This window comes from Calidris pugnax, unplaced genomic scaffold, assembly GCF_001431845.1.
Source record: "Calidris pugnax isolate Ruff unplaced genomic scaffold, ASM143184v1 scaffold107, whole genome shotgun sequence".
Classification (NCBI taxonomy): domain Eukaryota; kingdom Metazoa; phylum Chordata; class Aves; order Charadriiformes; family Scolopacidae; genus Calidris; species Calidris pugnax.
The window spans coordinates 1876991-1903541 of NW_015090901.1; the positions used below are offsets into that span (position 1 = coordinate 1876991).

General features: G+C 42.1%; 1 protein-coding gene across 1 annotated transcript in view; it reads right to left on the reverse strand.

Moving 5' to 3' along the window:
* The window catches only part of ABTB2 (ankyrin repeat and BTB (POZ) domain containing 2), a 143241-nt gene extending 118370 nt beyond the window's left edge, over positions 1–24871 (reverse strand). Inside the window, exon 1 of the mRNA XM_014948849.1 lies at positions 23677–24871. Coding sequence (XP_014804335.1) covers positions 23677–24541 — 865 coding nt within the window. The 5' untranslated portion in view covers positions 24542–24871. The remainder of the gene's footprint in view (positions 1–23676) is intronic.
* Between the last annotated feature and the right edge of the window lie 1680 nt (positions 24872–26551).

Consider the following 26551-nt stretch of genomic DNA (forward strand, 5'->3'; position numbering starts at 1 on the left):
AAAGGTTTAGCGCATATTATGTAGATATGTTCTTTAAAACGTTTAAACCAGGTAAGCATATGGTCAGGCACGTTTATAGAACGAGCCTAAATTTCCAGGCAGCACTTGATTTTTACCTTAAATAACCCCATTTACTCAGTAAGTAGTTTTAATTGGTCTGAGGGGCCATTGCTTCAAATGGGTTTCACTGTAGATAAGAGTCCACATGCTCATTTCAGACCCAGCTGACATCAGACCCATTTTAGGAAGTTGAAGTCTGATTTGAAAGTAATAAATCACAACTTTTTGTTTTATATTTTTAAGTTATGCTCATGAACTTCCTCAGGCCTTTGGACTTTTATATTTGTAATTAAAACAACAAATATGATTCATAATTGATTAATGACAGAACCTGTTCTTATCTAAACTAGAACAGTTCTTATTTAACCTAACACTAAATTGTATTCCAGTCCTGAAAGGAGCCATAAACACAACAATGGATCAGTTTCATGAATTCAGGTGTTTTGTTTGTTGGGTATTTACTTTTTCTGGGTAAAGTTTCTATAAAATAGACAGTAACACACCCCTTACGCAGCAGGCATAAACAGAGAAAAATGCATTAGCAGATGCAACCCCCTTCATCTTCAGCACCTACCACAGGGCAGTAAAGAATGAAAATTCCCTTCTTCTGGGAAGTACCAAATGGAAAGGGACTGAGATTTCACTTTCAACATGGAAAGGAGTTTTGTAACCAATTCACACGTGATGCACTGAGAATTTGCTCAATTTGAGAAGGCGGCCCTGTTCTTGACTCACTCAGCTGCAGGAGCCTATCTCTCCAGGAAAATTCACTGCAAGACCTCTAATAATAATTTCTTAAAATAAATGGTTATTATGTTAGGCTTAGACCACAGAGCAACCTTATGTCCATAAGTCTCAAGCAGACCACTTGATAACTACTTAATATGAGCAGGAATTTCAGGGAGACACTATCCCTTGTCTGGAGAGATGCTGAAACACTGAAGATGCTTCGCTGTGTCGCGTCCCGTCTCCGCTGTTCGGGGGCTGTAAATTCCTGCAGTCCTGGGACTTCTCTAAAAACCTCTATTTTTCTACAGTTCCATACTGGCCAGAGCCCACAGAGCACAGCACATTCAGGAGATTTCTATTTCAATTCTCCATGAGCTGGCAGAAGCCCTAAACTAACAGCCCACCTCTCCAATAGGTAGCACCACAATATCAACTGAGGCACTTCTTGGGATTCTCTTTCCAGTTTCGCCACTTTTATTTGTGTGTGATTTTAAACAAATCCCTTCTCCAGTACACGTTTCCAATTTTCCTTTTTTATTTTGCTTTTGCAGTATTTTTCTGCCTTAATAAAGCCCTGCAAGGCATATTTAGTATTTGTAAAACACTAACAAAAGGTACTTTATAAAAATTGTAAGTTATTTAGTATAATAACAATAAGCTTTGTAGCTCCTGGCTTGAGTCTGTGCAATATTTTGTAAGCAGGGTGTGAGGTAGAAGCACCACACCGAAACTCTTGGGTGTCATCTTTACAAGAGCTTCTCCACCTCTTATTACACTGCCCACAGTTCTTAGGGATCTGTACAAACACAGGGTGAACTAATGCAGCTCTTCAGGATAGCTGAAAGGGAAAAGAGTTTCCTCATGTGTATGGTATGCTCTAATTCTACTCAGCTGTAGGATACTTAAAAAAAGAACGATGACAAGCTTTCTGACGTACCCGGCGAGAGTCATGGTGAATGTGACACAAACCAAACCCAAATATAGATGACTACGCGCTTCAGAAAGAAAGAGAAAGAGACCTTCCCATAAACTGCAATAAGGAAACCACCTGAGCTTATCATAAAACAGAAGTAGAGACGGGTGCTGGGCTGAGCCAGCGTTTGTCACCAGGCGGGCATGTGTAGGTTGGTGCTGGCTGGGATCTCTGGTGAGCTGCACAAACATGTCTCTGGAACGAGACATGGTTTGCACAGGGCACAGTGCTTTGCTTTCCTACAACATGGAAATGTTACTCAAACGTGGGTGAGGGCGCAGTGAGAAGTATTCCTTAAAACATTTCATCATGATAGACTAAATTTATTTCTGACCGAATGCCACAGCTGGGTGGAATGTCAATCCTTCCGGTTAACTGGCTACTTAGAGTTTCACTGCTCTCCTTCCTGGCTGTCCTGACCTACAAGGCTAGAGAGAAAACATCAAACAAGCAAGTTGTGGGAAGTTTTCCAAACATCAGTGATTTTCACTGCAGTAAGGCCTTGTAGGTTCTGTTATTTTCATTGAAGGCTTGACGCTCACGGTATAAAAATCACTGTTAAAGAATCTCATGGCTGAGAGCAACTTGCCCTTCGTAATCACAAACTCAAAATGACAGCTGGGCAGTGGAGGATGCAGGGGGAGCATAAAAGCTCAAAACTTAAAACAGCCAGAATATCTAGAATTCAATCCCAGCTCTTAACACTGACTGGAAAGGTGGCCTTGGACAGTTCAGCTGAATTTTCTGTGCCACATCAATACAATAGGTATTGTTGCTAATGGCACAGCACCATACGCAAGTTAAATGAAATCAAGCCTTGCTAGGAAAAATAAAAAAGAAAAAGTGACTCCAATACAAGCAAAGCTGTCCCATAATGTGTTTTGATTTTCATAAATGGATCTGCTTTTATTTACTTTTTTTTTTTCCCCCTCCCCTCTAAAGGGATTTGTTTTGCTTTTCCCTTTTCCAGCAGAACAGCCCTACCAGTAAATGCAGGTCCCCTGTTTCCAAGCCCTGGCTGTAGCTCGTCACATTTATTCACCCGCAGCCTTCCAAATACTATCACACTCACACAGGAACAACAAACCCGGAGACATTTGCAAATATTTTGATTGCATCCAAGGATTAAGTATTATCAACTGGCCGTTCAGACAACGTAAAGACAACGTAAAAATATCTGATCCTGGTCCCTGCTCTCAGGTCTGTGCTCTCCATGGGATGCTGCCACAGAACTCACTATGGTGAGTACTGTATATACTGCTATAGTATATATATATATACACACTGGAACAGTCAATACTTACTGTTTGCTCATAATAATAATTCTCATTCTCAGTCATCCTTCCCTTTTTTTGGGCAAGGATTATAAAGAAAGGGGAAAAACTTTGAGCAATTTTTCGCAATTTCTACCCCCTTGTGGGTTACCAAACGTCAGTCTGTGTTCACACACCAGCTCTTCCACAACCCGTAAGAGTAAACCTTATTTTTAAAGGAACTTACGTATCCTTATTTTATTCACAAAAGAAAATTACATCTGTCATAAGCGTATGGGGGTTTTGCATTTAGTAAGCATAAAGTTAAGCTGTTAGTAGACTGTTACTCGTACCAGTTAAACAGGTTTCTCACAACTCATTGTAATATGCTTTTCTATTGAAACTATTTAAAGCACGCTTTATTCTCCATTTCTTAATTTTGTTATTTATGATAAAACTGTGAAGATGAAATCCCTCATTTTCAAAGTCAGAGCTGAAGTACGGACCCCAATTCATAAGCGGTTATGATTAAGAGCAGCTGAGCTGCAAAGAAAAAATTACAACAGAATGAAAGAGGAAAGTGCCAAACCAGATCAAAGAAGTGAGAGAACAAGCCTGGAAAGACCTATTTAGCCAGGAATCTAACCAGCTTCTCCAGCAAATAATAAGAGATCCCACTGCAATCAGAATGCAACATACCTTCATCCTAACACTGCATTTCTACTACGAGGGCATTTTCTCAATTAGCAGTAATCCTAAAGAACGGGAGGGGGGAGATTAATCCAGCCCCAGTCATGGTCTTGGAGACTTTTAAAACCAGTTGGGTTAGGAAGGAATGCTCACGTGCCAGCTGTCCAGGCCACCTCCTGTCCTGGCCTCAAATCACTCCAGCCACTCACTTGTATTTGCAACAAGAATGTTTTAATCTCTCAGATTAATTTATTCCGAGATGTGCACAGTACACAATGAAAGAGAACTTATTTTTCCTTTGCAATCCAAAACTCAAGCCCAAGTTCCAGCTTCATTGCTTCAATAGTCATGTTTGGGGGAAGGTTTTGAGTTTTTTCTCGTAGAAAAGAGGCACCAGGTACCCATGATGAGACTTGTTTCTGATTGTACAGTAGTTGTAAGTACACAGAGTGCTGGATGAACCCCTTAAATTCCCTCTTAAACTTAGTGCTCGTGAAGGGAAAGGAATTAGCAGCGAGACTCAGTTCTGCAATGAGAAAGGTTTAATTAATAGGTTTCAGCATAACACAAAGGTGGTTTCTCTGTAATCCCTTCGCTAAAGCCTGGGACCAGGAGGGACTGGGAGAAGCTCACTCTCTCTGGTTTTACAAGCAGCCTACCTGCACAAACCAGCAGTCAAGACTCTCCCATCACAACCATCCCCATGGCCAAATCCCAAGGCACCGATGACTAGTCATAGAGGGGGTCTGCAGGAGGTTGTATTGCTTTATAAAAGGGTTTTACTAGCACACATTTCAGATGACTTGAAAACTCAGTAGTGGCTTCCTGAATAACGTGGCTGACCCAAACTCATACCAATAAAACTTTTATATCGGACTGAACTGCCACCTAGTATTTTAACATCACACACCATGCAGGGAAGCTGTTTTAGAGAGCTTCAAGTGCTATGTATTTGTTCTGCTTCCTCACGTCTCCAGTGAGTCCGTAACTGCCAGAAGCAAATGGCACCCAGCTGTACAGTTAGAGACAGAAATAAGAGCATTTCTCAGGTCACTTTTAGGGACTTGGCTATTAAGCATAAAGACAAGAAGCCCGCTGTAACCTCTTTGCCACTCTCTGGCCAGAGAAAGCAATGGCTGATATTGCACATAGGGCTTCTCTGTGGCAAATTTACAGCCTGAACCTGATTTCAGGTACGTTAATTTTAAGTGAGCAAGGCTGTATCCAGCAGCAGAGGGAGAGCAGGCAACGCTGGCTCTCAGCCCTCTTCAGCTTCTGAATCCTCGTGTGTGAGAAATGAAAAGAGCCGGGTCACATCCGCAGAGTGGAATGAATTAGCTACTTACTCACAAAAGATAACATTTTACTCAAGAACACTGTTCACTGAATAAGAAAGTGCTGAAAAGGTCTGCGTTGCTGTAACATGAGTGTGTGTTTAAGAGTCCCCTCTGGATAATCTGCATGTAAATGAGGCAACGTTAGTTGCAAGTATCTCTGGAAACTTAAACTGGCTACACATTCTGAAAGTTAAGTAAAAACAGAACCATGGGAGAGAACCCCTAATTACCACATAGCGAGGGTACTGATTAAAACCATCAGGGCAGGGATCCTGTGTTTCATTAAATAAATACACCAAGTTCAGCTTTATTGTTATTTTAGCTGATGAAGGAAAAATAAAGTCTACCTCCGCATGCATGAAATTACCTAAATTCAAAGACTCACTGGCAACAGACTTCGAACAGGGCAGGATTTTTTTTTTTTTTCCCCTAGTGTTTGTATTTAAGTAGCTCACTCCAGTTACTCAGGTTAATATGAGATCCTGAAGCACAGTTAACCTCTGGCGTTTTAGCATTCCATATAGAGCCATTTTTTTGGATTTCACATGGCAGGGTGTAACTAATAAATGCGACATTAGAATACCATTTTAATCATTTTATGAACTAAGAGTAGGGAACAATTAAAGAACATTTTGGTCAAACGGACACCACCATCTCATTTATTCTCCAGCTTCTAGGGGGGTTTGCTGCTTTCTGGCTACTGCATTGAGTATTCAAAACTGATTGCCAAGAGCTTGAGCAAACAACCTTGGTGAGGTCATTTCTGGGTAGCAATTTCACAGAGGGTTTGCTTCAATTAGAGAGAGAGAGACATGAATTTGTATGTAGGCAGCAAATTTCCTCTTGCTACTGGCAAACTCCATTTGGTTTACGCTATTTAACACCTGGAGAACACGATTTGCTGGGCTATACCAATATTTGCAGTCTATACATCCTTGGTAAATAAAATCTATTAGTCAAGGTTATCTCTGCTGACATTTGCAGAGTTTCTAAGTATGTTAAAAAAGGTGTCTCTACACTTTCCATCAGTCCTGCCAGCCTCAGGGGGGTCTCCACAACCAGAACCAATTCTGCTGGCTAATGGCACCCAGCCTCTTTGAGGAACATTTCAGCATCATCTCTACATTTTCACGGAAGAGAAAGTGACAAGTCTGATCAGTTATTTTTACTTGTTACTTTAAGAGTATTTCAAGAGCTGAACAAAGTTAATAAAGAGTAACTTTCAGTTTCCTGATCTCCATCCCACTCTCTCTTCAAAAGTTTTATAACCTAGAAGCAAAAAAAAAAAAAAAAAAAAAATGAACAAAGTTAATAAAGAGGTATAAATTGGTATAAAATTCTCTTCAACTGCTTACCTATGTATTATTATTTGCAAATTTTTGTAGATGTGAAAAGAGGTGTGGGTGCACTAAAACTAAAAATTAGTGTAAAATTCTCTTCAACTGCTTACCTATGTATTATTATTTGCAAATTTTTGTAGATGTAATCCTGTGCCTGTTTTCCTTGACAGCTGGTGTAAGGAAGGGGCAGCGAGTGTTTACAGCCACATTTTCCAAAGAAATCCTGAATGAGTCTTTGATTTGGGAATGTTCCACATCATAACACAGGAGGTAGAGTGACTAAAGTATTTGCTTCTCAGTTCTCCACTTGCAGAGAGCAGAGTGACTCAATTTTCCAAGTACATGTACAAGTCATAAAGAGTGACAACAAATGGAAGTCTGCAGTCTGCTATAACCAACCCATCCTACCTTCCCATCTCCTACGCTTAAAATGACCGGGCAGGTTGTGCCTTCAACAGGAAAGGGTGTGGGGGACAGGAAAGGAACAGAGGGGGAACAAGAAAAAAAACCCCACTGAAACCCGAGAGTAGATCTCAGGCAGAAACAGACCTCATGGTCAGACTTCAAGCTCGTGATTTTGAAGAGGGATAGTGAAAATGCTGATGTTCTCATTCACTCCAATAACATCGACACCAGAGCTTGAACTCAGCTGGAGAGCGAGAGGAGTTTGCAAGAAGCTTGTAGTAATATTCGACTGCCACACAGAAGACTTTAGGGATTATTTTTTTGTTGTTGGTTTGCTTTTGTTGGTTTTTTTTTTTTTAGTGGGGTTTTTTGGTTTCATTTTAAAACATCAGAAATAGTTTTGACTGTACAAACAGCCACAAGGGAACACAAGAATCATTCTTGTGACAGCAAGAAGCTCACTCTCCAGTGATGAAGTCATCTCTCTTTGGAGACTCCCCAGAGCAAGTGATGGCTCAGTTTCACACTCTGGCAATAAGAAAACTCCTCATTTGAAACCTCTCTTTCCCTGTATTTTTTCCCCACGCACAGAGCCCCAGTCTGGCTCACTACATCCTTCAGCAACACCAGGAGATGTCCATCCCCAGCAGCAGCAACTGGTAAGCCTGGACCCAGTCAGTCTGGGCTCATCCTTGCTCTTGCCACGGGGCTGTCCGACAGCAAGTCCTCTGGCCCAAAGATGACGCCTGATAAAGTGTTAGCATCCAAACCAAGGCAAGCACGCTCCTAGGAAGGGGTTTCTGGGTGTTTCTCCAGTACACCAGCGTGCCAAATCATCAAAGATCTCGTGATGCTAACATACAATGCGAGGCATTCTGTTAGTGACAGGGGACACGACAGCTAAGTATGAATGCCTGGTCACAAGGCGATGGAACGCGCTTGTTTGTGAAGCTCTTTCATTCACTGAACTTTAGTTACTCCCCAAAAAGGTTAGAGGCATCATTAGCTTCATTTCACACATGAATTAAAAACAGGCCACAGAGAGAGAGAAAAAAAATCACATGGCCAAAAGTTATACAACAGCCCAGTACCACAGAGGAGCTCAGGCCACTGACAGCTAAGTATGAATGCCTGGTCACAAGGCGATGGAACGCGCTTGTTTGTGAAGCTCTTTCATTCACTGAACTTTAGTTACTCCCCAAAAAGGTTAGAGGCATCATTAGCTTCATTTCACACATGAATTAAAAACAGGCCACAGAGAGAGAGAAAAAAAATCACATGGCCAAAAGTTATACAACAGCCCAGTACCACAGAGGAGCTCACAGAGTCCTCAGAAGCCAGACAGGAGTCAGAAGACCTGGGATTGGCAACCACTTTGGAGAGAGCCTCCTGATGGCTGCTTCCTCCTTGCCCTGCTTCTGCCTTTTCATCTCTGGAGCTTCCCTGCACTCTGCCTGGGCAGAATTCAACAGCACCTTCTAACCAGCATGCTCAAGGGGAGGCAGAGATGATGGCTGACTACGTAGTTTTTCACTGTGAGGGTGGTGAGACACTGGAATACGTTGCCCAGAGAAGTTGTGGCTGCCCCATCCCTGGAGGGGTTCAAGGCCAGGTTGGTTGGGGTTTTGAGCCACCTGGTCTGGTGGGAGGTGTCCCTGCCCAGGGCAGGGGGGTTGGAACTGGATAATCTTTAAGGTCCCTTCAAACTCAAACCATTCCATGATGCCCATTGTACTGGTTTTACCATTATTTCAGGCCTGTGTAGAGAGGCAAAGCTATCGCTCACCTGATCTAGTTTTGGCAGGATTACGACTACAGGTGGGACATTGGACTAGATGTGACCTCTAGGAGCTCCTCCTAACCAGCATTTCATCTATTCTAATGTGACCAAGTAGTTATGCAGCACAGTCAAGATTTCCAGCACCCAAAGTATTCATCTGTGTTCCTCCTCCCACCCTTTCTTGGGTGTAATTCATAAACTCACAGTACTTTCACAATGAATGAATCAAAGGTACTTTAAAAAAAACCCCAAATCTGAAAAAACATTAAGTGGAGAACTGCTAGCTCATGCAACTTCCCTGATGTCAGTGGGGATGCTAAATGGAACAGAGCATTTATCTGTGACATTAATGAAAAAAAAGCAGCCTACAAGATATATCTATATGAAACATTTCATTCCTTTCTTAAGTGCTGCTTTTGTCCTAGTTTGTCATAAGCTGAGGGAAAGACAGGGGCAAGGGGAGGGAGGAAGCACATAATTCACTGCCCGTAAAAATAAACCTAATATTAATTTAAAGGCCTGAACCTTTTGAGCAGAACCAAATACTTAAGCAATGCTTAATGCCTTCAACACCACCGCCTGCTCTATCTGAATGTTGTTACCAAAGACTGGCTGATTATTTGCATCAGGAAGTTGAGGCCAAAGAATAATGTCTCCCAAAGCAGCCAATTGGAAAAAAAATAATCAGTGAACAGCTGCGATTGCTGCACAGCAGTTGTGGGAAAGCAGCGCGATAAGGTCAGATTCTGATCCATTACATCACTGTGTGCATTGAGACAAGCTCTACTGAAGACAGAAGCCATTAGAGATGTAAAATAAGCTCAGAGTCCAGCCCACAGTCTGCAGGACAGAGAGCAGAATGCAGCTCGTTAGCACAGCTCCATGAATGCCATTATTCAAACAAAATTATTACTAGGTTGCTCTCGGCCTCAGCTACTCATCGCGCCAAGCCGCGCGTTACGTTAAGACAAGACACAATTTGGACCCCAAGAGATCTCTTTCTGGTTCACCTCATATGCTTCTACTAACTGGTTCCATCCAATTAAGGCTGCCAGTTTTATGAACTATGATATATTAAAGAACACCACAAACACGGCTGTACCCTCCCAATAAAATGAAAATGCTGGTTGAGTGCCTTCCTGAAACGCTGAAGGAAAGCCTGATCCTGTGGTTATGACTACAATTTGGTTTGCGGGAACAGACCAATCACAGAGCAGGTTTCTCACCAAATCATTCAGTCTTTTCAAAAATCATTCTACTGACCCCTTCATCTCACAACAAATCTAGGTTTTAATGGTGAATCCATTTACTCACAGTACTCAAAAAAAAAAATAAAAAAATCTCTGCAACAACATGATAATAACATAGTAAGCTCTTCTGATACCATTAAGACTACACAGGGGACATATAAGAAAGATACCAAGCCAAGGAACTTAAGAGTCAAAATACAGAATAAATTCACTTGTAAAATGAGCGTTGGGATTTTTGGGGGGAGATGGAGAAGTTCGCTCATTTCTATTTTCTCTCTCCTGAAAGACTTGCAGGAAAGCAAGGGCTTTTGTGTTGGCAAGGACTGAACTGAGATAAGAAGCCACTATCCCAGAAGAAAAATTCACACATGGTAACTACGGAGCAAGATGAGAGTTCACAGCAGTTTTTTATTTGTGCAGGTATTTATATGGCCCTCTTCTGCTCCTAATCATGAGTAAAAAGAGAGCCAATACTTCAACAGCAACTCATTGCAGTTCTGCTCCCTACTGTAACTTCATTTGCTGTTCTTTGCCTGTAGATCTGAATACATAACATATTTCATAGCATCCCTGGCATTCTGAAACGAACAATAGATGCAAGAAGCTTTTTTAGATAATAAATTAAGGTCAAACCAAGTGATTAATGGGTTCTTTAATGTGTTATGCTGACTTTGTTCCAAAATAAGCAGCTGCTTTATATAAACTGCTTCATTTCTCTTCAGCAGCAAATCACAAAAAGTAGAAGAAATCACTCCCACATGAGACTTTTAAAGCTCACGTTGTTCATCACATAACAAGCACAGAGTAACCTGTTGCCCCTGAACAACAGAAAAGCGTCCTCAGATGAACCAGTCCAACAGAATAAATACATTTTTACAGATCTTCAATGAGCAAACTCCTTAGTAACTGTTAAGAAAACAGCAAGGTTGGGAAAGCAACTGATTCTGAATTCATATCAGTGTTTAGACCCAAAAATCAAATTAGAATTTGTCTATCAATCCCTAACTAAAACAAATAAAAAATAACTTTTCTGTAGTCCTCTAGGAATCCCTATGAGTGACAAAGTCCAATGAAACTGGCCCATGCAACATTCGAGAATATTTTTAAGCAAGAAATATCGTACATCCCCCCACAACTGGCTCAAGGGACTTGAATAGAAAAGATCACATACCTCTAAGCAAAACACAGACTGAAAATACAAGTGACAGTAGCTTCTCACAATTGTGGAATATCAGAAGGAAATATAATCCACAACAGATTGTTCAAATCAGCCTTACTCAATCACCCGAGCACTTCTTTGTTATGTACTCTCATCAGAGAAATACTTGGCAGTGTTCACATGTAAATCAGCAGCAGCTTTTTGGATCATTTCTTTTAGCGTAGAATCAGCTCAAACTTTTTCAGAATGATGATGTTTCCCTAGAATGCTTTTCAGAAATACAATGCGCTGCTGAAGACTCAGGCAGATGGCTTGGCTGAGGCAGCTCGCAATTTGAAAATTGTCTCCAGTCAGATTTTGTTTAAAATAAAAATCAGCAAGTCTTTTTGAGATTATATTACACACAAAAAAGCAGCAGTTACTGGAGGATACAGGGTCATGAAACAGACTGCCCTATTCGCTGATCCCAGCCCCAGGATTAAATGCTACCTAAATTATTTGATTTCTAAACTGGATTAATTGGTAGCTTCTAGTCTCATTCTGGCAGATAAATCACCGTTGCATCCAGCAATATTTGGCACTGTAACACGCAGACCTCACCTTATTCCTGTTTGCAATTCCACTCTTCAACGCAGCTGAAAAGGGGCTACATACACAACTAAGGCAAGCAGGAAGCAGCTCTTACCGCCAAATAAAAGCTCTGGTTGGAAAGTGCCTGGAGAACAAACCACCCTCTTGTATAGTTCCCTTCAGTCAGAATTCAAAACCCCAGATGGGCCTGTGAGAAAAAGGTTTAGTTCGGGTTTTTGCCACAAGAAGTTTGCCGAGCCCCTATTCTGTCAGGGCAGAACGTGTCACCAGCAGGACGCTCGGCAACGTTTTGGTATTTTTTAGTTAAGCAGCACTTTCTATACAAAGATTAAATTAACAGCTGCTGGAGAAATTAGTTATTTCCCATCATCTGTCGAGGGAGCATAAGTTGACCGGTTGCACGCTACTCTTAGACACACCAGAAGCTTTGAAAACGGTGCAATTATTATGCTAACTTTCTCAATGACAGGTAAGAAAATTGTTTGCTCCCCAAAGCAAGTCACCCCAGCACTCACTGTTCCACCCTAGAGTTCAAAGAAACGACACTACTAACTGTGACCCTCTGATCTACCCTCTGGATCACTTTTTGAAGACCTTCTACATCCCTCTCTCTTGACAAGACCATGCATGGAGCCCCCTGTGGCCAAACTCTGACCTCTGGGTGTTTGATAGTGCACAGAACCCAGTCCTTGCTCCCCAAAACCCAATCCAAATCCCTAAGTGATGGCAACCCCAGGGGAAGCAGGGGCTGCTCCTCCATTCGACGTGTCGAGACAAAACTCTGCCTGGGGACTTCACGTGTGTCAGGGGCCCCGTTCTCCACCGCTTCACTCTTCTCCCAGACCAGCAAGGCCAGTTAAGCGAGGATTGAATCAGGCCCCTCACATATAAATGAATCATTTGAAGTTACACACGTTACTTTACATGGAAAAAATTCAAGCTTTTAAAAAATGAGCATATAAAATATAAAAAGACATTTCAAGCGTGCGCGCGCACTCACACACAAGCCAGCTTTACTTTGCAGGGCCTGTTCAGTAGAACAGATAGCCTGTTCTCTGACTCTCTTTTAACTGCAAACCTTATACTGGCTGTGTATATTTTGGACCCCTTCCCATCCTACCATGATTTCCTGTCTGAGTCTGCAGCCCATGGCAACAGCAGAAAATTGGAGCGCAGGCTCTGCAGATGGTGGCGTAGGCCAAATGCCCTCTGCCAATTTACTATCTTCTGCCCTAACGTATGCATTATCTAAGCCCTGGCTATATGGGAAGAGTTACCTTCACACTAAGAAATTATATTCATTTCAATTTATAAATTGCGCTTGCCTTAGGGAAGGCTCTGGCCTGCAGTGAACATAAAAAAAACCCCCACGATCGCACAGCCTCACAAATACATCATCAGACTATAAAAGGAAAATGATATTCTGAGCTGCTGTCAAGGTAGAAGAAAATTCACACAGTTTTATCACTCAATTCCAGGAGGTCACAGGTCACCGAGACTGTTTAAAAAACAAAGCAAAACAGCCCCCTCCCCAAATTTATTGATGTGCAGCGCATACATCATCCCACAAAATAACCTATGATGAAAGCTGCAATTCCACATGTCTGCGGCAAAAATATGAGACCCAAGATTATATACACAGGGAAAAGGTGCCAGAAACAATTCTAGGGTTGTTTCCATTGGGAAATGTAGTGTTAAACATGAATCTTCCTTGAGTGGCTTTAATAAGAGACTCTGCATCTGGCATTGCCCTGAGAGAACAGGGAGGAGGTGACGGGGTGGGGGAGGACACAGGTTTTTCAAAGAATAACATTAATAAGAACACACCAGTCCCCCCACATCACACTCACCAGCGCGGCTACAAAACCACCATTATAGATGCCTTAAATCCCCCCTGCCCCCAGCGCACACGACGGGACATGTAGGTTTTCCATGGACTGAACAGTCACCATCAAAGTTTCTCCCACCCCGAGGTGTAAAGCCCTGAAGTTTATTACAAAGCACTAAAACAGAACTACCCGAGACAAACACGTGGCCTCAATCCAAGGGATTTCAGTGGAAGAGCCCAGGCAACTGCTCCAGAAAGAATTCAGTTTTTTCCACGATAAGCAAAAAAAAAATAAAATAAAAAACCCCACATTCCTTTGCTATTGTAAGGAATCACAAACTAAAATCCACAAGCCACTACTTTATTCCATAAGGAAACACTCTGCTCTCTCACCACTGGTAAATGGAAATGGTTCCTTTGGCTCCAGCAAGATTAAACTTTAAGGTAAGCAGCACTTTTCTCCCATGGATTCCCAGCTTGCTTCCAGTAGCTGTTCCCTGACAACAATTCTGACAAATTTCCTACTTGACGATCTTACTGTCATCACCCTCAAGAATCTTATAAACTCAAACAAAACCGATACTCACTCTAGCCAAAATTTCCACATATACTGCCAAGGCACAAGAGAATTTTTCATCATATTTCTTGGGGAAAAAAAAAAAGCCACCAAAAAGCTTTAGAAGTCTCTTTCTATATATATGTTGACAATAGAATGAAACGGTTTATTAAAAACAACTAATGTGTCTTGGTTGCCCACTATTGTAGTTTTCCATCTTCTTCCCCCTCACTCATAGTTAAACTATCACTTCAATGAAAAACATCCAAAGGCACCTTGTAAATTTGATATAACAACTTAAAAGTACTAGAAACCATACTAAAACCATAATAAAACTGTATCATTTCAACTCTGGAGTGATTTTTATGATCTCTAGACTAAACAAAACTGCCAGCAAAAGTTGAGCACAAAACAGGGTGGGAGGTGGAGGGAAGATAACATTCAAACCAAGGATCAGAAATTCAATATGCAATTAGCCAGAAATGATATCACCCCCCCAGAGGAAGTACATTTCATTATATATTATCTCTTATATTATGACAACATCAAAGTTCAATCAATCAAAATCAAAGGTAAAGATGAGTGAACTGTCTAAAAGCAACTGGAAAACTGGGGTTTTGCTTTAACCCATTAGCCTCGCCATCAGTCTGTGCTGCACAGAGTATTGGGTAATCATTAAAATAAAACAAGCAAACAAGAAATTGACTTCTACTAAATTCTATTAAAACATCAAAAAAATCCAAAACAGTTTGAAAAAGAATATGACGCAAAAACTGGCCCAATTCCCCAGCTGTTTGCCAACATTGAGTTCTTGCCCTTCAGCTGAAAGAGTAGTGTGCTTTATTCACAATCAATAAAATGTAAATATTAAAGAGAAGCTCTTCACTGTGATCTCGGAATTAATCAGGAAAAAAAGCAGAGCTATATAGGATCAAGAAACTAATAGATAATTACGCCTCTGCATGTTTATTTCTTTAAATCTGTAAGTCCCAGCGTAAACACAGAGTCATCTTTCCTTCTTTATTCTCCAGGTCCCAGGCAACAGACTGCAGATTGGGCTAGAAATGAAAGTAACTGAAGTATCCAACATGGACTGTAATGTTATAAACACTAAAGAATGGGACAAGCAGATGATGTCTTCTATAGTGTTCTTTTCCTCTCATCCCTGGAATATCATAAACAACATTTACTTTGATCTTACACAGCCCCATAGCAAATTTATCAGTTGGTATAAACTTATACACACAAACTGAAAAGCTGGTCTGAAATGTTTATTTGGCTTCAGTTCTTAGTCTCCAGACCATGATTATACCACAAATACCCTTAATCATCTCAAGCATTGTGGTGTCACTACACAAGAACTACAGCAATTACTTAAGCACATTTTCCACAGTTTTCCTCTTTTTTTTTTGCTTATGTCAAGACTTTTTCATGTTTTGGGCCAGGAGAGCCAAATGCAATCTCTTGATAGAGACACTAAAGCTACGAAAAAGCATCACTTTGGTCACTTGGAAACTTCTTTAGCTTTCTTCTATTCTTTTCTTAATAAAATAATAATCAAACATTAGATTTCAATTAGACTTAGACTTCAGTTTCCCTTAGCAGCAGCTTGTGCATAAATGAACAAATGGAGATGCATATTCTCAGTGTATGACAGCATCTTTAGCGCAGAGTGAAAGCCTCACACCAAATAAATGAACAACATGGACTGACCCAACAGGATGAAGAAGATGCTTTGCTTTCTACCATCCCTACCACTCCCCAGCCTGAAAGCACTTCACACCGATGACCGAACGAACCCTCCAGCATCCTCCAGAAGCTGGTATTTTGCTCAATTCAGATGTGACACAGGTTAAAGTTGCCCGGTGAACATCAAACAAGTTTTCAGAAAGAAATGATCCCATTGTCGTAATTAAACAACCAGAACAAGACAGACAAGTGCTCAGGCTTAACCTAATCTAGGAGTTGTCTGGGTCAAACCCATACAAGGAACATTGGACGGTTTTTGCTTGGTCAACAGGAAGAAAGCATTCACAGCAGTCCCTGTGACCTGATTTAATGATTCTCACTGGTTACAATCCACAACTTCGGCTCCGTTGAAGGTCCGTTTCAAAGAAATGTTTCATGTTAAGACCACAGTAAAGACCAATCCAAACAACTGCCTCCTCGAGGACCACCACCAAAGCCATCAGGCAGGCTACAGCTAATGAAATCACATCATTAAGTAACAGGTTTGGAGCAGATGAGGAGGAAGTTTACAATTGTAAAGGACTTTCATCTGCAAGTAACACATAAGCAAGTAGGTTTTAAATGACAAGGATTTTATGGCTCAGAATATCATTTAACTTGAACTGAAAGGAGCGATCCTTCGTTTCCTCAGCAGTTACAGCACACCCTTCCCTCCCAAGTTCCTTTCACGCTATTAATTCTCTCCCACATATTCCACGCTCACAAAAGCAGCGGCCACCACCCTCCGGGCTGCAGGCAGACATTTTAATTACAGGTTGCCAACCAGCCTTCTGCCGTGCCCTGCCCAGAGCTGGCCTGTCCCAGCACTGGCCTCTCCTCGCTCCAGTTGCCAGCCAAGCATTCCAAGTCACACCCGCTGTCGCCAAACCTTTCCTAAGGACCAGAATGAGCTCACAGTTCCAGCCTGGTTGGTGAGCTAAGGCAGAAGGCAAGTCTGGATGTGTTTGCATGAAAAAGAGCAAACCTTTCAGCATTTGTGCACCTTTTCCTCTGTGTGTTACTGCGTTCTCATGATAAGGCCTGCACTGCCAACAAGACTCCATTTAAAAGGCTCTACTTGCTCATAAACACACAACTGGGAATCCTTACATTGACTTAGATGCTCTCAACAATGTCCAGCAATTTATTTTTTCCCCCAAATGTAGCTCCTGTTCTGTAAGGGAAGGAACTGAAATTCTGTTGAAATGTTTTTGTCCCTTGAAGTGTTCAAGGCCAGGTTGGATGGGGCTTTGGGCAACCTGGTCTAGTGGGAAGTGTCTCTTCCCATGGCAAGGGGTTGGAACTCAATGGTCTTTAAAGTCCCTTCAAACCCAAACCATTCTATGATTCTAAAAAGAGCATCAGAAGTGATAATTATTTTTTTGTCCATCAGCCTGAATTCTCATAGTTCAATGTGAGCCAACGGACATTTTCTTATGTTGAGTAATTGGTAGAGCAGAACTCAGTCAATGAGGGAGGTTTTCTTAATGTCCTGAGCATGAGACTGCAAAAGCAGGACTCCTGAGCTTGTAACACTGTGAAAATATTTATAATAAGGACCACACGTTTACTTGAAAAGTTTGGAATTGACTAAATGCAAACTGAGAGCTAAAATGTAAACGAAGAATTATTTTGATCTTGTTTCCAAACATTCAGAAGAATAAAGATTGCTGAAGGATTTGCTGGGCGCTTCTGAGTATCTAGTGGTTTTGTTGTGTTTAGAAGCCTCTGTTTCTCTTCCTTTGAATTCTGCTGGCTCAAGGGACAAATCACTCAAGACAAACACCTGCTCATTTTACATTTCACTTTAAGAAAGGACAACATGTCAACCTAGTGAAGATCACAGGATTAATATTACTTTTGGCCTTATTGTTCAATTTTCTTGCATTGCTGTAAGACGGGCTCTTTTTTAAAATGAACTTACTTTCAGTTCAACATTAAAATCTTGGGTTTAAGTTCCCATCCCAAGTGCAAACAGGCACTTTTGAGCTTCGGTTCCTTCTGAAATTACTGAAGTGCTCGAGTCCTAAACCCATGCCCCTCTGCAACTCGGTAATCATGTAATAAGTCAATTTTATACAGTCTGTTGTAAATAAGTGTGTTCAGTACTTCCTACATTTCATACAACAGAGGGCTTTAGGAGCTTAAACATCTCCCTTGCAGTGTTGCATACCCACACATTATACCACCAAGCTAGGGAAAGGGACAAAAAAAAATCAACCAGATAAGGAAGGAAGCTAAGCTTAAACACCTCCCTTGCAGTGCTGCATACCCACACATTACACCACCAAACTGGGGAAAGGGACAAAAAAAATCAACCAGATAAGGAAGGAAGCTCTAAATGGACCATTAACTGCATTAATTGAATCATACCAGGTACGTGAGTGGAAATAAATTATCACAACTTAAAAACGTTACTATACCATTAACACCCCAACAAGATTTTTCAGTGTAAAAAGATCTTTCATCTCAACCTCATTATCAAAACAAAATTTATTGAAAATTCAATACCACCCTATGTTACTATTGCAATAGCCCCAAATTAAAAGAACAAAAAAGAGAAAACTAAACCAAATCAAAACCCTATTATAACTTAGGGTTTTACATACTGAGGATAAAATTCTGTCCTGGCCTTAACAGTATTTGGTCAGTTCAAGTCCCTGCCTTTAGCAGTAACAACAGACTTAGGAGTTACACATTGAAGCAGTTTCAGCACTTGCTCATTAATTGAAAGGACACAAATTTTATTGCCATGGTGTAATATCAGCAATTAGCAGAATTAATTTAAGACAGCATTATTACATCATTAATGAAGTTTTCCTTTACTATCGCTAAATAAAATATATATGCACATAAAACCCACTATAAGGGAAAAAAAAAAATACTAAATAAAATAGATATGCACATAAAATCCACTATTAGGGGAAAAAAATAAAATAGGTATTTTAGCTTTACTTGATCTACCCTTTAACATAAGCAAGATGCGTATCTGCAGATGTTTATATTCTTAATTGTGTACCCAGTGGTTTGCATTTGTAGGAGAGGTGAACGTGTATTTACAAGCACGAACAAGGCTTAAAGAATTTGTCCCTGTGGGTTCATTGATATAAATCCAAGTTCTTGAACGTGTAGGAATAAAAGTACAAAGGGGGTACATTTGTACAGAGCGGAACGAAGCCAGTGCTTGAATAGGATCATAGCTACAACCCGCTCATCCTGAATGGAAATGAGCACGTAGAATCATAGAATTCCTGCCCAGGAATCATAGAATTCAAATCATAGAATTCCTGCCCAGGAATTCCTGCCCTGGTAAACGATTCCTGCTTCAGGTATGGTCACACAGGAGACACAGGTGTTATTTTATTAATGATTTGCAAACCACCTGTGATAACACTGTACCAGCCTCATATATCTACTCGCCTTCGGTTAATGATTGCATTTACAGCTTTCTTCCCCAAAATGCACCCCTTCCAACAGGCAGTTTTTCCCCTGAATGGTTGTGTAGCTGATAGCTTATTAAAACTGATGATGTTCTTTATGAACACACCAATTTGTTCAGTTCAGACAAAAGGATATTTTATATATTGAAATGTTATAAAAATATTTTTTTCCATGCTGGATTTCAGTACAACACCAGGACTCACTGAAATAACTTCTTTATTTCAGACCATTTTGATAACTATGAAAAGGAATTTTTATAATGGCATAGCACTAAAAATCCTCTATGTTAAAATCAGCTCTAATTTTTAACCTATATTAGTGCAGTGAGAAATGTAAAAGAAAATAGTGATACTAAATCCGAAGTCCATGCTTGTCTCTTGGTAGGGTGTGCCACAGTGTTTAGTATCAGCAAGAAGAAAATTCATCACTGGTCTTAATTTTAATCGAGTCCAAATCATTCCCTCCCACTGTGAGGAAACGTTACACATTTCCCTCCTCAACCCGTTTCTTAGAAAAACTGCTCAAGACACAAGTAGAGCTTATTTTAGACTCTAAGACTCATCAGCTGAGCAAATCAACAGGCTAATTTGTGGATTAGTTCGTCCACAGAGAACTTGAAGCGTTTCAGCAAAGAGGTAGGTGAAGAAACAGTGCTACCAAATTAAATACACCATCTCCCCCCCCCTTTTTCTTTTTTTTTTTTTTTATCTGTCAACACTTCTATCCACAGAAGACCAGGATGTGCTGATGCATTAAACAGCACAGCAGGTGTATTGGCTGTCGCGGGAGCACTCGGCAATAACCAGATAGTTAAGTACAATGTAAGTGCCGTAGTTAATAGGGCAATAATATCAAAGCACATTTGCAGTGCTGACAGTTCAGATTCTAATGACCCATGCACAAGTCAAACACAAGAACACCAAATAAAAGAATCTTATTTTCAAGGTAAGTTTATATTTCTCGTCATCTCCCAACAAACATTTTAAATTAATGTCTCAAAGCCCCAGTGAAACTACCAGATGCATTCTCTACTTGAGCTATATCAAACCAACGCTTATCATATATCTCCATCTAATTAAAAATAGAAAATAAAACACGTATTCCAACTTACACATTTATTTTTTTTTTTACCTTCCAGTAGCTATGCTGTTCAGTGGCTGCTTATCATTTTTGCTGCTTTTATTTCATTTGCTTCCCAGCTTGCACTGCATTATTTTTGCAACATCCCACCTAGTTTTGGTCTAAAAAGACTTCGCCCCGGGAGGCACTAACAGACCTGGAGAGCTTTACAGAACTCCTTATGCCCACGAGCTCAGATGACATTCTGCCTTCCAAGACAACCCTGGGAGGCACTAACACACCTGGAGAGCTTTACAGAACTTATGTCCATGAGCTCAGATGACATTCTGCCTTCCAAGACGGCCCCGGGAGGCACTAACAGACCTGGAGAGCTTTACAGAACTCCTTATGCCCACGAGCTCAGATGACATTCTGCCTTCCAAGACAGAGAGACCAAGTCCCAAGCGTGAAGCCACCACTCACTCTAAAAGCAGAAAGTGTCTCACAGAAGCAGCCAATAGTTGATTAAAGAACAGCTGCCCAGAAAGGGTGAATAACTAAATAAGCCACAGATTATTATTTATTTAAAAATAATATTCAAATTCCCCTTAAGCACTTGGAGAGTTTTAAACTTTACCTTTCACACACCAGGTGTTGACTAAAGCATGTTTGTTACAATACAGAATATTAAGGTTTCAGGTTCCAAAGCCTTAAGAACAGTGGACCCCTGTCTTTGATGGGAGATTACTCACTGAAGAAATACAGGTCTAAACCCCACTCTCTCGAGAATTTACAAAGATTTATGTATTTACTTACTGTTTCTTAACTCCAAAGCAGCACGCTATCCTGATCTAATAATAAAAATGGTATTCAATAGATCATAATGCCAGAAAGGTCCATTATGATAATCCAGTGCAATCTTCTGCATAGGATGCTGCCATGGATTTCATCCAGAGATTGCAATGCTTGACTGGAGCTAGAACTTAACCTCTAAGTGCTTTTTATCTCTAACATCAAACTCGGTGCTATAAAACAAAATCCAACAAACAGACGCCAAGTTCACAATTTACAAGTACTCCATTAAAACACTCTTACTAGAAAAGAAATAAAAATGACAGTAAAGCAAGTTACTGGAATAAATCCAGTTATTTTACCGCTAGATCTACCTCATATTTAAATTAATGTAAAAGACAAGATCATTTGAAAGCACTGTGGAGAATGATGTGAATACTACTAATTTACAATTCCTACAGGGAGAAGAATAAAGAAGTTATTTCAAGCTTTTTTGCATCCATATAAAACCATTTGTGGTCTTATAACTGCAAGAAAAGCCATTTAGAAGATTCACTGACTTGTGTCAGGTAAAATACCAGTGACAGACTGTCACAGGAAATCACAGGATACCTTCATGTGCAGTTTTATTCAATTTTCAGACTTAAAAAATGCATTCAATTATTGACAGAATTGATCTGAAAGACAGGAACAACAAAAGAGGTAACAGAAGCCAATCCTTCTGTGGCCCATGACTGCTCGGTATTGCACTCTGCAAGCGTTATCATAACTGACCATTTGGTGCTTTGAATATTTATAAGCATTTCCCTGCACAGTCACTCATGTTTCCATTGAACACCAGCTTCCATTCATTCATTGCAAATTTTCCAAGACGGAGATTTCTTTTAAGAAGAAAAAAAGAGAAAGCTCCATGAGAGACTGACTTTTCTTCTCTATTTTACACTCAGAACCTGTGTGGCAGAAGCACTGAGCAGAGAGCAGCTGATGTGCACATTTTACTTTACAGAACCACAGTATGTTATATTTTACTTCACCTTCCCTACATAAGGATCAAGAGAAGGAATTGAGTCCTCTTTTCGGATCCAAGGACAAATATTCCCAGGGTATACACCAAGAATTATAAGTGTTTTGGGAGAGGACAAGATATCCTGGGACAAATATTTGCAGGGTACACCAAGAATTATAATAAGTGTTTTGGGAGAGGACAAGATATCCTCATACCTTTATCATCTTCCATCTAAGAGCTTGTAGTTTAAAAAGTAGGTGTCTATGTTTGACTTTTAAAGTTACAGTTATGCCTTGTACCAATACCAAGAGCACATCCCAAAGGGCTCCTCGCATTTATTTCACATGCATTTAGTAACACTGTCAGTGGACAGAGGGCAAATAGAGTGCAGGGGAGAGGTTTTGTGAGCACCATTAACAGCAGCCACCCTCATACAGTGTAATTTAAACCAGGCTGACCCAGTGGGGACAGTCACTGCACCTATCTACTAGGCATCTGAATCATGACATTATTGCTTTGGTATAGGATAACTGCAGGAAATCAATGCAGCCAAGGAGCAGAAGTCGAGTCAGCACTTCTCTGACAAAGCATTTCATTACTAACATTCACCTAAGGTATATATATGCTTTCCACAAAGAAAATCCACTCCTTTATTTGTCTCTCGTTAGGAGATTCTCATTTGAAGAGGACCAAGCCACTTGATTTTATAAAGAGTTAAATCGGAAAAGTATCATGCATCAAATACCCAACTGTAACGATGAGGCCAGCAAAAAAATCACAAAACTGTGTGTGGTACACAGAATAGTTTTCCAAATTGAATGTTTCTCTAAGTTTTCCATGGAAAAATATGGTACTTCTCAGTGTGACACTGCAAAATAAACAGAGCAGCTTCTTAGCAGAACTGTCATGACTTCAGCCTTTCAAACTGCTCCTCAGTCTCACAGGAAGATGCCAACGTCCCTCTATCTGCTTATTTGCTTAACAGTTCAAAAAGTCTGCTTTCTAAACAAATTACAGGGGTTAGTACCTTAATGCTATGTTATTCTCATTACTGAGGCACCATCCTACATGCTCACTTTGGCAAGCCAAGCACAAGCTCTTGTTTATTGCACAAGTGTAATTACAACAGAGATTTCTGCTAAACTAGAAGGAAGTCCAAGTAACACGTAGTTACAAGCTTTCGCTCAGAAACTGAATTTTACTACTGCAAAGGAAAAAAAAAAAAAAAAAAAAAGTTGTTTTCCCTCTCCAGGCTGTATGTGGGAATAGCACCTGAGATGAAACTGCAAGATACTCACTATAATGTAAGTTTTGTTTAAAAACAGTAGTGGCATTTTCTGAAGAACAGCTTGTAAAGCACATTTCATCTTATGGTTACAGAAAAGCATGTTTACACGCCAGTTATAGTACAAATGTTCAAAACAGCAGCTGGTACAGAGTCAGGAGACATTTGTTAGGACAACGGGGCCTGGTTTCCCAGAGCTTCTGCACTTTTTACAAACTGGTACATCTTCAGAATAAAGCAGGATCATTCTTCCCGGTAAAAGCATCACGTCTGCTTTACGCACACAAACCACAACCAAGATGCAATTCAGATGAAAACAAAAACTAGAAAAAAACCCCAAGTCCATAAAAATCAGCAATCTTACTGTAAAGCTTACTGGTATGAAGATGAGCAATCGTATAAGACGGATCTTACCATTAGCATTTTTCCCACAGATGAGGTGCTCGTAAGGTTGCAACACTCCCCAAAGTTCAGCATCATTGTTGATAACCATCTCCAGGATTTCAGCTGAGATCTCCCCTCCTCCACCATCCGGGCTCTGACTTGCCAAAACCCTAGCCTTAATCTCTTCGACGAGGTTTTCCATGCAAGCGGTTAAAGAAATGGCTGCGTACTCGTGGATCCTAACCGAGATCCTGGTGTCCACCATCCACCTGAAAAACCTCCCCACTGAGAAGGTGAGGCCGCACCTGGCCGATTTACCTTTCCTCAGTCCATCTCCGGCACTCATGCTGTACAGAGACAGAGCCTTGACAGTCGCCAAGACACAGCTTTCGGAGAGCGACCAGCTCTGGATGAGCTTGATAGCGCTCTGCACCTCAAACCTGGTGCACTTGGAGTGCATCACGCTGAGCCGCTGAGCTTCCCTGGAGACCCTGATCAAGGCACGCCTCAGCAGCTGCGAGAGCCGCCTGACAGCTTCCTGAGAAAAGGTTCTGGTATTGCCATCTCCCTTCCCTTTTCGGAGTATTTTTCCAATGTCTTCATCAGTCCAAGGGTATTCCTCTAGATCCGGCAGCTTAGGACACTTGGAAAAGATATCTGCAACCTCGGGGTCTTCCGGCAGAACGGTGTTCACAGTATCCCAGCTGTTGTTCCTACTGTTCATGGAGCCCGAGTAGTACCACCAGTTGCCTCTGTGCTGAGAAGAGGTGAAGGCTTGGGAGTTGGACTTGGAAGAAGAGAGACTAAGGGACCTGCAGGAATCCCCTGCCCCATAACCAGAGTCCAAAGTTAAATCCTCCAGGGTCTTCAGAGTAGAGCTGTATATCCCAGCCATAGGAAAGACGGGTCAAGCCAACCGCAAAGAGCACGAAAGGTGTGAGTGAGGCTGGGCACGGATCCCTCCTGCGCCTACCGAACCAGAGCCGCCTGCCCCACCAGCGGCGCGGGAGGATCTGCAGCACGGCGGCCAGAAAGCCTCCCCGCACGCCGGCTCCGCCGAGGGCCAGCTACCTCCATCCCGCGGGGAGGCCGCTCTCAGCCATCTTGTTGCTTGGGGAGGGGTCGGTTAACGGTGGCGAGGGCGAGCAGGCGGTGGCGAGCCCCGGTAGGTCTCGGGGCCGCTCGGCGGGACACTTGCGGCGGCTCCGACTCAACTTCTCCGCCGCAGGTCTGCCGGCCGCCCCGGCCCCGCCCCGCCGCATGCAAACGAGCTGCGGGGAGAAGCACCAATCAGCGGCGCCGGCTCGGAGCGCCTCCGCCAATGAAAGCCGAGCGGGGCGGGCTTGTATGCAAATAGAGGGGGCGGAGCCAGGGGAGGCGAGGACGATCGGGCAGCTCCGCCGGTTTGCGGGACCGGGGGGCGATGGGGGCTCGGCCGCCGCTGGCCCCGCTTGCCCAGGGTGGCTACCGGCCCTCGGGAACGGCGCGGCACCGGGCCGGGCGGGTGTCGGCGGCGGCGAGGGTGGCGCACGCCTGGTCCCCGCGGGGCTCAGCGCCTGAATGGAGGATTGTGCTGGCGGCGGCGAAGGCGGCTGCTGAAAGGAGCCTTTGTGCGGCGGTTTACACAGCCTTGACCTTGAACCGGGAGCCGGGCAGGGAACCCAGGGCTCTGGTTTGTCTCTCCCCTCCCTCCTTCCGCAACCACCGATGGGCCCGCCCGGGGCCGGGAGAGCGGGCCGAGAGCGCCCCCTCTCGGCCGCACCGGGAGCGGGACCTCATTAACATTAAATTACTAATTACTACGAGGAATCATAGAATGGGCTTGGTTGGGAGAAAGCGACTCCGCAGCAGGCAGCGGTTCTCCCCGCCTTCTTTGGAGAGAACCTTCTTCCCACCTCGCTTAGGACAACCCGGTCCCGGGTCTCATTCTCTCGCAGAGTATTTGGGTTTTCTTCGTCCTTCGAAGCCCGGTCGGTATTTCTCATTCTCTCACAGAGTATTTGGGTTTTCTTCGTCCTTCGAACTAAATAAATTCTAATTAAAACCCCCCCACAGTCACGTCCTTTTCCCTTGCAGCTGTACGAGGCCAAAAGGTTTCACTTAGGAGTTGGCTAAATTTGTGACACTGGGCTGACTACGATGACACCCACTTCACAAGCAAAACTGAATGCGTCCAGTGCTTTGGTTGGTTGTTGAGTGGTGGGGTTTTGTTTGGTTTGGTTTTTTTTTGGTCAAAAGGTGCATTTAAAACTCTGAAGGTGGGTATTTCCCATCCACACTCCTGGAGCAGCAACTTCTTCTCAGTGTGTGACACTTTCCTTTGCAGCAGAGGAAGCAGAAGGGTCATCTTTGCACCCAACAGGACCTGCAGCTTGGTGTTCTGCTGCAAAGGCTGTAGCTAACGAGCCCTTGGGACAGATGTTGCCATTGACTACCTCTTTGCACAGCTGGCAAGTCACTGTTCCACAGATTTTTCTCCTATCTGGGAGATAAGATATCTCCAGCTTCAAAAACAGGGTCTCGTTTTGTACCGTGGTATACACATTGCTTAGGGTCAGTGAAACTAATAAAACCAGGCATAATTATCTCAAAAACACAGAATGGTTTAGGTTGGAAGGGACCTTAAAGATCACCCAATTCCAACCCCCTGTGCTGGGCACCGACACCTCCCACTGGTAGTAATTCCAATTTATTTGGAAATCATAACACAGCACTTGGTTTGTGCTCCACTCTCAGTTCAGAAATAAGTGTTTTTACTACACGTTTCTAATACCTCAGTTGATATTTTACAGATCAAAGCTAACTCCACTATTTTGTCATATTTCTCAGGCTTGAGCTCTATTTTTAAGAGTTTCAAGCCCAAAGACACCACAGCTGACAGTGCACGTGGTAAATAGGTACCTGG